The 14,266-nt window shown below is 31.9% G+C and overlaps 2 protein-coding genes across 2 annotated transcripts; one reads left to right on the forward strand and one right to left on the reverse strand.

Annotated features, from left to right (window-relative positions):
* The first annotated feature begins 3,251 nt into the window (after nt 1–3,251).
* LOC114409733 (HVA22-like protein a) lies at nt 3,252–5,796 on the forward strand. Its single transcript, XM_028373309.1, has 5 exons — nt 3,252–3,435; nt 3,715–3,741; nt 4,131–4,253; nt 5,150–5,393; nt 5,521–5,796. Exons 1-5 carry the CDS (start codon nt 3,380–3,382, stop codon nt 5,557–5,559), a joined length of 489 nt encoding a protein of 162 aa, XP_028229110.1. The 5' UTR covers nt 3,252–3,379; the 3' UTR covers nt 5,560–5,796.
* Nucleotides 5,797–7,771: 1,975 nt separating this feature from the next.
* On the reverse strand, nt 7,772–13,297 carry LOC114409734 (microtubule-associated protein RP/EB family member 1B-like). Its single transcript, XM_028373310.1, has 8 exons — nt 12,800–13,297; nt 11,726–11,794; nt 11,546–11,632; nt 10,860–10,966; nt 9,659–9,780; nt 9,434–9,510; nt 9,023–9,136; nt 7,772–8,137 (listed from the first exon to the last, which is right to left on the reverse strand). The coding sequence occupies exons 1-8, from the start codon at nt 12,905–12,907 to the stop codon at nt 7,988–7,990; spliced, it is 834 nt and encodes a 277-aa protein (XP_028229111.1). The 5' UTR covers nt 12,908–13,297; the 3' UTR covers nt 7,772–7,987.
* Between the last annotated feature and the right edge of the window lie 969 nt (nt 13,298–14,266).

Raw genomic sequence — 14,266 nt, forward strand, 5'->3', positions numbered from 1 at the left:
TTGAATTGGTTGCTTAGATGATGATGCACTACGTTTGACTAAAGAATTACTACTCTGCACAAAATGTAATGCATTAACATTCTCCCAATAAGACGGATCACGCTTTGTTGATCTTTGTTGTTTGGTCATCGGTTTCTTCTAAGCACCTTTTGTTTTCACCTTTTCTGGAGGAGCACACATAGAGTTTAGATCAGGGTAAGAAATTTCCCAAAGCTTAATCTTCAAAGTAACTTTGCCACAAACATCAAACTCTTTAAATCGCTTGGATATAGTTTCCATCTCTTCGGTTATGCTCACTTGGGGCTCAAATAATCCTTGGTCTAAAAAACTTAACCTCTGCCAAAACATATGGATTGTCTCAAGTAGTATGACACCAAGAACATATTTAGATAGCTCACATGCACATGGAAGACCGTGACTAGGTCTCATCACACATCCACAAGAGAAGAGTTTTTGTCAACATAATGTACACACTCAAACTCAGCAGCAATCTGATTTAAAGCATACCTTGATATCATGCCAAGTAATCTCTTGTATAAGGTAACTTTAAAAACATATGCAACTACATGTGTACTTGTCTCAAAAGATATCTTAATTTCAGGGTGTTGCAGTGTGATCATGTTGTTTATGGCTTCCGAAATACTACATAGGTCTCTGAGGCTATTTTGTAGTAGTCTCTTTAAGGCCCAATGAGTAGACTCAACCCTGCATATGAAATACACAACCAGGTAAAGAAACATAATATTTTTTTAATCCATTCAATCGTAAACCATGACAACTACAAAAATTTACAATTTTCGTACCTGTTAGTTGTTGTGTTTCTCAAGTGCATCACCTTATTCGTTCAGACTTTAACAAATCTTTCTTTGTGAGGAATCAACCATGTTTGGTTGACATAGTCAACAAACATTGGCCATAGTGAGCAAGTAATTTCAAACTTCTTAAGACACTCATCAAATTGTTACTCAGAAGGACAATCCACCAAACTCCCCCAGGCTTCCATGACATAATCTCATGCATTTTTTTTACCAACCAGTGTTTTACACTTTGCCTTCACATTCTTATCAATATGAAACCGACACAAGAAATTGTTAGCCTCAGGAAATACAGTTTTCACTGCACTCATCAATGCTAGATCTCTGTCGGTAACAATAACTCCAGGGAGTGCTTCACGTTTGAGGAAAAAACCTTGAAACCATTGTAGACCCCAAACAACATGATTCAGACATTCTCCCTCCAAATAGGCAAAAGCAATAGAGAATGTCATCTCTATTGGGGTCACACCAACAATATCAAGTAATGACAGCCTGTACCTGTTTGTTTTGTAGGTATTGTCTATCAAAAATACCAAATTACAAGCATTGCCTAATTTGACCGCATCATAATGACTCCAAAATATGTCACGTACAACATCTTCATCCTTCAATCTATGCCAATGAATATATTGATCTCGTTTAAGAAGCTTCATTAGTTGTTGTATTTCATTATTACTGCCTCTTATGGAAGAACGGTAAGCATTTCTTGCATTGTATATTTGCTTGATTGTTGTATAACTATTGTCATTGTGCTCCTTCAACATTAGAAGAATATTTACATTTTCTACTGTCAGTATATGTTCTTACCAAATCCTTCTTCTTGGTCTATACTGACCACTCCTTTCACAACCAATTAAAACAAATGAGGTCCTTCCTCTAATACCATTATTTGTGTCTGACCTCATAATCACCGCCACAAATCCAATTTCATAAGCAACAAATCGAGCCCAATGCAGAACATCATCACGGGTAGCAAACACTTAGAATGCAATCCATACAAGTTTAGTCTTCAAGGAACATTCATTTAATTACTTTAATGACAATAAATCATATTAATACCCAAGAAGTGTTGAACGCATCAGAACAATCAACATGTTCTTCATTCACACCACCTTCGTCTTCCTTTTGGTCATTCATATAAACTTCTTCAGACATTATACTATCATACATCCATTGATATTCATCCATCTTAAGAAAACATTCAAAAATTTCAATGACAAACAAAAAAAACCCTAAGCAAATAAACTCGAACCGCCTAAACCCAACCCGATTTTGATGGAAAGTACCTGCTTTGATCGGTTATGGACACTGGTACGAGTATGTTTAAGCAGAGATGGAGATGGATATCAAATTATACTTGTACCTACCACTATTATATTTTTTATATTTTTTTCACAATATATATATATATATATATATATATATATATATATATAAGATTTTATTGTTATAATTTTTGAAAGTATAAATCAATTAGTTTAATAGTTAAATAATTAAATAAAAACTTAAAAATATTCATTTAACTAAAAATATAATTGATTTCTTAATTTTTTAACTTTAATGTTATTCATTATATTTATATATTGTTTGAATTAAAATATAATTAAAAACTTAACATATGATTTATTGAAATATATATATATATAAAAATAAATTAAAATTATAAAAAGAGTGTAATAGGTTTTCCACATGTATACCAAAAAATACGGGTATGGGGATATTGGTTTGAATGTATTCAAACTTAACTCCAGGATAAAATGTAACCGATTTAAATTTGTGAGTACAAAAAATAGATAAAAAAATTTCCGTGACAAATTTTGAACGTTTAATTTCATATTTATGTAGACAAAAAACATATTTATCTTTTTAAATCAAAATTGTCAATACATATGATTTGTTATTGTCAAATATTTAAAGGACATTTAAAGAATTGGTATAGATTTTTAAAATATATATATAATTTTCTTAAACCTCGTATAAAACATATATAGTTTACTCAATTATTAATAATTATCTTTAAAATCATATAATCTAATTTCTGATTGGTTAATGATTTTAAACCATACATAATTACTAAACTATTTCGTATCAGTTATTATGTCTAAATTCTAGTTGTACTTTTGAAACCGACCCTATCTAGCAAGTAATCCCTAACAATAAAATTCAGTACATGACCAGGGTATACCGAACTAGCACTTCCATAAAATCAAAGAAAATTGTAAATCTTTCTAAAAAAAAGTATTTTTTATTAATTTTCTTATTATTAGACAAAAAAAAATGTTTTAAGATATTAAAATATACTTATTTTTTCAGAAAATATTGAAAAATTCCTTAAAAAAAAGGTAAAAAGATAAAAATTCCCCTAAATAAAATCAATTCTGTGATTGCCAATCCAACGGTGAGATTGGATTCACCGGAAGCAGATAAATTCTCTCGTTTTCACTTGATTGCTTCGTTCTCTCACAGACAACTTGTGTCAAATCCTAAGTACACTCTCCAACCAACAACAACACGGCCTTAGTTTCATTCACTGACAAACTCCTTTTAAGAGAGAAGGATCGAAAATGGGAGCTGGAAGTTTCCTCAAGGTGGTTCTAAAAAATTTTGATGTTCTCGCTGGGTATGTGTTTTATTTTTTCTACTTTTCTAACTAAGCACTTTCCTTTCTTCAAAACACACACAAAACAAAAAAGCACTTTCCTTTTGTTGCTTTTACGTACCCCCTGTGAAACACACTACTCTCTAACTTGGAAATTATTTCTAGAATGAATTTTGATTACGTGCACAGGGCTTCACAATCGTACCCCAATGACTAAATTAACCATATTTTTCATGTTCAGTGTGTTTTTTCTTTGTGTATTAACTGATGATACCTTTGGCTTTTGGGTTTCTCTTGCAGGCCTTTGCTTAGTCTTGCCTATCCTCTGTAAGTGCACACAGTACATGTTAACAACTTTTTTTAAAAAAAGATTAACTGTGTTTTTAGTTCTGCAAAATTTTCTGAAGTTTGGTTTTAGTTCCTGATTATTAGAACCAATAGTTTTCGTCCATGTATTTTTTAAAATATTCAAATTTTAGTCTCTAAAATTAACATTTTTTTTCTCTGTACAGATACCAAAGTTTGAGTATTTCAAAAAAAATATAGGGACTAAAGCTAAAATTTGGAAATTTGCTAGGGGCTAAAAACACCAAAAAATCCCTTTTTTTTTAATTTCTGTTTGTTTTTATTTTGCTGGTTCTTGTTATGTGTTAAGCTATTGTTGGAGAATGAATAGATTGATTCATGGTTTGTGATTTCTTTGAATAATGCTTCAGATATGCCTCGGTTAGGGCAATTGAGAGCAAGTCTCCTGTTGATGACCAGCAATGGCTCACTTATTGGGTTCTCTACTCCTTGATCACCCTCTTTGAACTTACTTTTGCCAAAGTTATTGAATGGTAATTTTGCCTTTACCCTTGAATCTCTTTATGGTCTTTCTTGTGTGATTTACCTGATTTGAGTGCTCAATATATTTGATGAGAAACCTGCGATTTTGACCCGGAGTGGTTATTATTAAGAAAGAAGTGTTTGTCACAACTTACTAGTTAACTGCCATGGTAGATAAGTTTACCAGCAATGCAATTCATACTAACTTTTGTGGTGTTATTCTAGTCTTCAATCAAATCTAACGATCTACAATCTGTTCTATTTTACATGGAACACGGAGATAAAGACGTAAATGAAATTGAATGTTGAGTTTGATTTTGCTTTGAGTGTTCTGATTATTTTAGCTGCAAAAATCTATGCCTTATCTTGTGCATTGTAATAGTCTTAGAAAATGCAGTAATAACTAATAAATGCATAATTGTATACATTTTTTTACAGACTATAATTGTAAACATTTAAAGGGATTACTGTTATACTGATATGCAATATAATAACAATGAAAGTATACTTATACTATTAGGTAGTTAAATTCCTGTGAACTGTGTGACACTTTATCTGCATTATACAAACCTTGTATAATAGAGGAGTGCGCAACACATTCTCTTACTTTTTTTTTATCTCAACATACTCTCTCTAATTGATTGAAATTCATGTGGATCTCAATATTTTGGGAATAAAATCTGCCATATGAGAAATGAGACCCACATATTTAATGAGATCCACATGAATTTCGCCCAATAGGAGAGTGTATTAGAGAGAGTGTTGGAGAGTGTGTTCCTAACGTCATATGGAAAATGGGACCCACATTTCTATTGTGTTTACATTGTCATGATTATATGTAGAGAGATGATTAGGCTGGGGGCAAGTACTAAACTACTTGTGGTTAAATTGTCTGAATCTATTACAGGATTCCCATCTGGCCATATGCAAAGCTGATCCTTACCAGCTGGTTGGTCATTCCTTACTTCAGCGGCGCGGCCTACGTTTATGAGCACTATGTGAGACCTTTCTTTGTCAATCCTCAGAACGTTAACATCTGGTATGTCCCTAGCAAAAAGGACTCCTCGGGCAAGCCAGAGGACGTTCTCACTGCCGCGGAGAAGTACATTGAAGAGCATGGAACTGAAGCATTTGAGAATCTGCTTAGCAAGGTGTCTCCTAATTCCATATGTACAATTTGGTTACCAAATATTTATTCTATCTTTTGTTTTGTTTTTTTATCAACTATGCTATTTTTGTATCTCACCTTTTGTACTAATGGTGCTCATCATTCTGCAGGCTGGTAAATCTAGGAAAAGTGGCAGGCATGCAAATTGAAGCTATTGAATGCAATATATTAGCCTAGCTTGTGTCATGTTTGGGATAAAGGGGTGCATGTACATGTGTTGGCTTAACTTTTGTTAAGTTGTGTAACTATATCAGTCTTAGTCATCTATGTTTTGGCTCAAGGCTATACAACTATGGTATGTGCCAAACTGTAGTAAATAGAATTATAGAATATAGATAATAGATAATGGAGTACAATACAAATCAGTTTGTTGACTTTTTTTTTGTTGTTGTTGTCGTCACACTACTCCCTACCTCAACCACCCCACCCCCTCTCTCCCCCAACAAAATAGTCAAATAGGTTTTGGTCCATACTACGTACTAACTCTTAACACAGTTTGTTTATGGGTTTACTATTTTTTAGTTCTCTAATTTTTTTTTTGGCTGGTTTTAATCGTTGGATAGGGATTAAAAATAAAAATGAAAAAAATATAATGAGACTAAAAGTAAGGATGAAAAAAAAAGTTAAGGAACGATAATCAATCAAAAAAATTTTAAGAATTAAAAATAAAAATTCTAAAATGTTTAACAATTAAAAAGATAATAAATTTTTTATCTATAGAAAATTATGTTTAGTTCAAAATATACAACATGAAAAGAGATTAATCACTTATCTTTTCCCTCGGAGTGAATTGTTCAAATTTAAATTCATTAAAATAAAAATTTGTGCTTAAACTAATTCATACTCAATAGCATTAGGCACGAGAAGATTTTATCATTTGTGTCAATCATTTTTTATAAATAAGTCTTCAATTTCAATAACAAGAATTTTGTCCCTTTAATTTTTTGTTATAGAACAATAGGTACATTCTGTTTTTTTTTTACATTAGGTACATAATTAATACAATAGTTAACAAAGAAGATGATTAAAACATAAAAATTTAATAGATATGCACTCAGTAAAAGGTTTACACTTTGAGACGATTAGAAATTAAGTTGATATAACTTTTAACATAATTATTAAAAGTTCATTTCCATAAAATTCTATTTGAATCATTTTTTAAAGAAGATAAATCCAAAATAAATTGAGTTTTTTGGTGTGGTAAAATAAATTATGTTAAACACTATAACAATAATTTTTTTCTTTTTCTCCCCCATCATTTCCTTTTTATTTATTTCCTTTCCAACTTTCAAGCATACGCTGGTTTGTTTGATTGGGTTGGCATAGGCCTATTTGTCGCAGTTCTATTCAATGTTGCTTTGTATCTTGAGCTAGTATTGTTGTTCTTTTATCTCTATTGACAAAATAATGTAAATTGTATCAAAAAAAATAGTTTAAAATTCTTATCCTAAATAATAGAAAAAATAGCATAATGATTAATAATTAATATTAATACAATTAAATGGTAAACCAACGCTTTATATTATTCAACACCTTGAAGTGTTTACCCAGTCTTTCATATTTGCATCAATTTTCTAGTAACATTGGATGGTGGCATCGAATATTTTCTTGAAAAAATAGAAGACAACTTAAGAAGTCACGAGCACAAACATTACTTACAATTTCGGATTGTCTCTTTTGTAAGAGATGCACATCAAGAACAGAATTATAATCACCCATGAATCCTCAATTACAATATAAGTTGTAATAATTCAGTTTAATTATTTTCTTTTAATTGGTAAGAATCAAATCAAACACATATCCAAAGAGATTTACAACAACTCACACATCAACTAATTGAACTAAACACCTTGATCAGGTAACATCCTCCTCACCAATTTCTTTGAGAAAAAAAAAAAATCAATCACCCTAACCGTCTTAAATGGCACACAGCAATTGCCAATCTCTTGCATTTGCTATTCCTTTTAAATGTAAAGTGAATCCATTTCATCCAAAATTATAGATAGTATACATCAAAACACGTACGATAAATTGCATTGTGACTGGTAATCTATAGCATATTTGATTCCGGTTAAATTTGAAAGAAAGAAGAAAAAAAAACGCTCATTTTTTAAAAGCTCTTAAATCAAAAGCTAAACCGAACAACTCATGCATCAAATTTAAAAAAAAAAGTGAATCAAAAATTGGACAAAGCAAAACAATGGAGTCATTTTGAATCAAACATTTTAGACATAAGTATTCCCAAGGCTTGGCAGCTAATTTCATAAGCGGAGAGGATCCAACATATACGAAAAACATTGGTTGAAGTAGAACGCATCCATTTCAAAACAAAGTTCATTATAAAGTTCTTTTGAATCGATATAAAGGACAATGAGATGAACTTTATTTATTGGAAACATCAACCAGAATATCTGATTATCGATCCAGGCTTACAAGAAGAAAACAAAAGATCCATACAACTACAGCTAAGTCATTATGGTAATTCATGGCCACGGCAGATTACCAGCAGTCTCAGTCATCACAGATGGAACTAAGCTTGTTTAACAAGGACCAGCCAGGATCTATTTGTAAGACTAATCAGGCTTCAGTTTCTACTTCAGCTTCTGCTTCAGCTTCAGCTTCATCTTCATTGCCATTGATGACTTCATTAAGGTACTCCTGAGCTTCATCTAGTGCTGATCCTTTTGCATCAGCAGCATACAAAATCTTCTTAATTGCTAGAGACATCTGCATTAAAAAAAAACATAATAAATTATTTGATTTTTTTTTAACTCCATCGTAAATAAATGCTCAATTTTCTTTTTAAAACTCCCGAATATTCAAATACTTTGTGATCAACTACAATCTTGATCTATTTTGGATTACTAACTTAGATTTAGGAATAGATTGTTTGTAAATATAAAAAGAAATGTAAGCAGTTTCCAACACCAATACATACACTGTCATCCAGCTGAATCATACCAAATCAAACAAACATATACACCTTAGGAAAGGTGGAGTATAGAGGGATTACAATGCAAGTCAAGTTAGACGTAGAAAGCAAAAAATACTATAGTTCCAAACCCTACAAAGAATCATTCTTATTTGACTAAAATATAGAAATTTAAAACACAAAGGAGACAATACCTCCTAACAATCCAGACTACACACTAAAAAATATAATTCTCTACCAGCAAGGTCTAATACAACCATAACTCTTTCCTAACAATCTATAACAGATTCCCACCAATGATAACAACCTTCTAACCGTACTAATCAACACTTCTGATTATTTGGGCCTCATCATTAGCTCGCCCATCCCTCCTCCTAACGACCCTTTTAATTAGGGTTCTACTATCACAAAAGAAATACCTGTCAATGCCAAAACCAGACTTATTTTAAGTAAACACTTCCACATTGCTTCTTTCCCCAATTTCCAGTCAAAAGGTATTAGGAAATTTAGATAAAAGAAAATCATTGAATAGATCACGACAATAGAATATGATATTTTATGCTAAAGCACAATATAGTTAGAAATGATTAAAAGCAAACTGAAAAGAAATAGAACTCTCAAATCCATTGTGAATAAAAAAATAACTAAAGTGCAATGCAAGCCTTCATTAGAATTCTTACAGGATCGTTCTCTAGTTCTGAAGCCTGACAGAGAATTTCTATATCCCTTAGTTTTGCAAAGTAAAAGTCTCTTTCTTTTTCCAAGTGATCCACTGAGAGTTTAAGATCAGAAACCTGAGAAACAGAAAACAGAAAATGTATGCAAACAATGAAAAAACTAAAGGTAAATAACTAATACGTGGCTATATTATATGCCATCAGGTGCAAGTATCGGGAAAATCAACAATGTCTACATACATGTAGCATTTTCCTTGATATAGAATTCTATTATAAGTTAAAAGGCTTCTTTGGCTATTTAATATGCATCAAGTTATGCTTCAATGCTTATAGGTTTATCTTGTATGCCATTTCTATAGCCACCGCAGATCGCAGGCACAGCAAACACTGTGAACCTAATCTTCATAACCATACCTGCTTGGACAAAGCTTGTATCTCTGCTGAAGAATTAACCCCGTCAGCTCCTCCACTTGACCTCAATTGCTTGGACCCTACACTCAAAGTCAAACCAAAAAAGGAAAACAGAACAGAAAAGGATGAAGGGGGGAAAAGATTATGATGGAAAAACCATCATGAAAGAAATGCAAAACAATTTAGTATCAAAGACACCAATAAGCAAACTAAAGGTTTCATTCGTACTCAGTGAGTCGCCTGAACCAGAATGATTCATAGTATTTGTTTGCAGTGATTTTGAGCTCTTTAGACCCTTAACATTCCGGTCCTTTCCACCCTTAACCCTACGCTCCACAGGATTGTAGTTCCTATAAAAAAAAAAGGGGAAAGGATTCGATAAATATACTCACAATAACATTATAAGCATTGCCAGCATGGCTTAATATTGCATATCCAAGTATTGGTAAAAATATGCATTTGTTTAAATAAATTTGAATGTTGATCTATTCTAGAAAAGACCAACAGTGAATGGCAAAATACCACACAATTATTAATAATATAAGGACTATAAAATAAACATACTAACTTGAAAAGTTTAAATGTAAAACTAAAAATCTAAAATCAAAACCACATTTCAAACCTTTTTCGGTTTTCCTCTCCCACAAACTTTTAATTTTGAAATGTATAATAAGTCAGTTCCATATGATAGATCAGAATGAACCCCTTTGAAAAGTACACCTCTGGAATTTAAAGAACACCAACTACCATGTCTATCCTTATAAATAAAAGAGGTATATGGTCAAAAGCCCAGTCCCAAAACTTTCAACTTCTTTTTAATACTAAAGTCTGAACATCTCATTCTATTTGGGACATTGTGGTTATGCATTTACACAAGCAGGTGGCTTATTGTAGACCAAACTTCATATCTAGAATCTAGTAAAATGAGATCAGGTTTACCGTAGTATTATCTTAGACATACAGATGAGCCATACTCACCTAAACAGCAAATGGCTTCACCTTCCAATAACTTCTATAATGCAACTACATTCACACACACACACACACACACGAAAAAAAAAAAAAAAAAACTTTAACATGATTGCAAACTCTTTTTACATGTTTTGGAATCACTTTCTCATGTTTTAAATTTTTTTATTCTATTTGGATTTTCCCAAATGAACTCGCTGAGTGTATAAATCTTCAGGAGTAGTCACTGTGTCAACTGGAACAGCTTTCTTTTGAGAAACTAAAACAAAAATAGGGTTTTTACTTTTTTATTACATGGCATTTTATTATATCATAGAATAGGTCGACACTATAGTATTTAAACTCCATATGCATTGGAAACATCACAAGAAATGATAGAATTATGTATTTCTACAAGTTAATATAGAAACAGAGATCATCAAAACTGTTTAAAAGATTGGAAGGAACTCAGAAAGCATACTCGTTCATAATGCCACCATTTACAGAATCACAGTAGCGTTTCAGCCATTGTAGGAACTCCAGGTTGTCCAAGGGTCGGCCTTTAACAAGCCTGCCAACTTCGATATGCTGCCACATGGAAGTCAAGTTAGCCCAATAAATGCAAACATCAACTATTGATTGTGCCAAAGTATATATGAGTTTTCAATCTCAAGCTATAATCTGAAATATATTCACTATTAAATCAAGAGGAACATTCACAACCAGGCATAAAACCTATGCAACCAATGAAACTGGGATTGCATAGCCTGAGAAAATGAGGAAGCTGGGATTGAGCAATAAACTCAGAATGCACACCACAAAAATTGCAGTACACCAGCAATGCAAGCATAAGGGTGTAAATTGAGGCAGAGGAAGGGGAGAGGGGCAAAAAAAAGTAAACTAATGTGGAATTGGATCGGAATCAAACCATCAAATTTACCACTCATTAGAACCTCTAGGCCTTGATAACATACTATTTACCCATACACTAAAATTTACTGGTGGTAAGCATTCCATTGAAGTTTAAAATCTTAAAGATATGTTGATTTGATACAACAACAAAATTTATGAGAAGTCATCCCACTGTTATTTCTTGCTTTCATATTTACTAAAGCAAAACTCTCTTCCAAGTCTTCAGCTTAACATTGTGATGAGAAGAACATATACCTTTTCAATTTTCAGCTTGTTGAACACATCCTGTAGAACTTTGTAGTTCTGGATCATATCATACTCGGTCTTTGCATCAAAATTCACCTAGAACAAACTCCCAAGTTTAAAAAACTATTCTTCGTAGAGAGAAAATATCAGAAAAACATAAAAGAAGTTAAAGCAAAGTCATTTTGCCACCTTGTGCATTGGAACAACCCCTGGATATGTCATGTCCATCATCTGGCATTGTACAGCACCAGATGCAGCCTGGCCAAGAGCATAAGGAATAAGAAGGAAAAGACAATCAACATAGATTTTCATCATACATAATAGGCTCAATTAACTTTAGCATTTGCTAATCATCTTTTCTGTCAATATTTTGCCCTGTATCTAGTAATGAAAGAAAAATTTTCCCCCCAATTTTTTCCTTAACAAAACAAAAAAAAAGAGGGAGTGATCGAATGAAAAAGGAAAATAAATCAGACAAGCATGATGCAAAAACAATGTTAGTTCCATGGGATGTTCAAAATTGAACAAACCATTAACACTAGCCATTGGCAAAAATAATTATCAACATCTTGAAACTTCTACCAAGTGTGCATGCATATACAAGAAGTGTACAGATTTAGACAATTTGTTGTAAATTAAGGGAAAAAAAGGATTAAATTTAAAAATAAAAATAAAAAAGATAAAGGGCCAACATATCAAGCAATAATCATCTAAATTAGTATCATCATTGAATAACTTCGCTCAAAACCCACAATGTGAACACGAAAACTCCAAGAAACAGATCAAACAAAAGCTAGTGGTGCACAAATCAACTGATTCACATTCAATCAACATTCCCCGATACCGGCATAATCCTTAAAAGCTTATTTATTCAACCACATTCAGCAGAACCTTCAAAGAAAACTCCAGCAAAAGCCTTGCTAGCAAGTTTTTCAAAAGAAAATTCACAGCAAAACCAGATTCTAATTCTTCAAGGACCCAAACATCAACAAAAACGCACATAGAGATAACATTCTCTCTAACCAAGATTGGAAATTAAAAAGCCATTATGTATGAACAAAACCAAAAAAAAAAGTTATTATAAAAAAAACCCACAAGATTACAAAAAAGAAAAAACCGGCATTCAGATAATGACATAAAAAACACAGAAACAAAATGAAGGAAGAAAGAAACCCCATTTCTCAAAAAAAAAAACAGAAAAGAAAAGATAAGTTTTCTTCTTTTTTTATTTCATTGAATGATGGAAAGAACCAAAAGGGTTACCTCCTCAATGCGAGAGAGGTTAAGTTGAAGGCGATTGTTGATCCAACTGAGAATTTCGTTTCTGCCGACAAAGTAAGCGCTATCCATAATCCCTATACTCGTCGCCATTTCTCTTCCACAAACAATGAACCACAACAACAACAACAACAACAATCCCAGTGGAAAAAAAAAAAACAATAAGTACCCTTCTGGATAAAGGGATCAAGATTCTGGGGGCGAAATCTCAGGGTGGGGTTCCACGTTTAAAGCAAAGTTCCGATTTTTATTTTTTGAGGGAAAAAATAGAAAAACCGAAGAAAGGGAATTGAATGAATTAATGAACGAACGAACGGTGAAGGATTGATTTGATTTGATTCTTCTGCTTTCAAAGCAAAACAGAAACCGAAACAAACAGGACAATGGGCACGACCAAACCGTACCAAATGAGAGAGAGAGGTTCTTTCTCATACACACTCTCTTCCTTCCGACACATATAACGTTTGCTAAATGCTAATGCTCTGGCCACTGGGAGTGGGAAAACCCGTTTCTTAAAATATTAATTTAATTTCCGGATGAATTGTTTTAATTAATTGGTCTGTTATTTAATAACGCCGTTCCGAATTGTTGTTGCCAAATGGAATAATAATGATAACGTTCTGTTCTGTCATTCATTCCTAATCATTTTATAAATATTAAATTATTAATTTGGTTTTACATTTATTTTTCTATTATTAAAAAGTTTATATTCTACCAATATATATTAATTCAAGTAACACTCAACTTGATCTTTTTTAATAATTTTCTGATTAAAAGTTTTGTAAATAAAAAAATGTGTTTAACTTTTGATAAAGTTCATGCTAATAAAAAAAATTTAGATTACTCACAATATTTTTTCTTATTTAAAGTTTACAACAATATTTATTATAAGAGTACTAGTACAAATGTAATTTTTTTAAAACATTAAGGGGTTAGTGTAAAATAAAAAATAAAGATACAGTAGCAGTCAAACAATTAAGGCAGATTACTAAATTAAACTTTGAACAAATCATACTTTTACTAGTTTTTTTAAATTTCACATAATATTGCTTTTTTATTTATACACTAATTTCTTAATTGACTAAATTTGAGTTGTCACTATATTGAATTTTTTAATTATAGAAAGACCTAAATTAAATTAATAAAAGGGTCAAATTAATAATTTACCTTTTTATACGTTAGTGGAAGAATATATATTAAGCTATTTTAAGGAAAAGGGGCTGAGGATGTGGGGTCCTTTGGATGTGTTGTCTTATTCCGCATGGGGTAATAAAGAAGTTGCGGGCCCTCACCGATAAAGTCTTTAATTGGATAAATGTTTAATCCAAAGGACAGTGAGAATTGTTAATTACGTAGTATAAGATTAGTTGCACTTAAGTGCTATTCTAAGCATTCTTTGTACGTATAAGGTAAACGGACTTTTCTAAACGTTTGTAACCTACCACAGAAAGA

The sequence above is a fragment of the Glycine soja genome, chromosome 4 (genome assembly GCF_004193775.1).
Source record: "Glycine soja cultivar W05 chromosome 4, ASM419377v2, whole genome shotgun sequence".
Classification (NCBI taxonomy): Eukaryota; Viridiplantae; Streptophyta; class Magnoliopsida; order Fabales; family Fabaceae; genus Glycine; species Glycine soja.

Excerpts from the sequence above, each read along its gene's own strand:
- LOC114409733 (XM_028373309.1), top strand. The coding sequence starts at position 3,380 with ATGGGAGCTGGAAGTTTCCTCAAGGTGGTTCTAAAAAATTTTGATGTT. Across the intron at positions 4,254-5,149 it reads TTTGCCAAAGTTATTGAATG|GATTCCCATCTGGCCATATG; the intron begins GTAATTTTGCCT and ends AATCTATTACAG. Across the intron at positions 5,394-5,520 it reads TTGAGAATCTGCTTAGCAAG|GCTGGTAAATCTAGGAAAAG; the intron begins GTGTCTCCTAAT and ends ATCATTCTGCAG.
- LOC114409734 (XM_028373310.1), bottom strand. The coding sequence starts at position 12,907 with ATGGCGACGAGTATAGGGATTATGGATAGCGCTTACTTTGTCGGCAGA. Across the intron at positions 11,633-11,725 it reads GGGTTGTTCCAATGCACAAG|GTGAATTTTGATGCAAAGAC; the intron begins GTGGCAAAATGA and ends AGTTTGTTCTAG. Across the intron at positions 9,781-10,859 it reads AATGGTGGCATTATGAACGA|GAACTACAATCCTGTGGAGC; the intron begins GTATGCTTTCTG and ends TTTTTTTTATAG.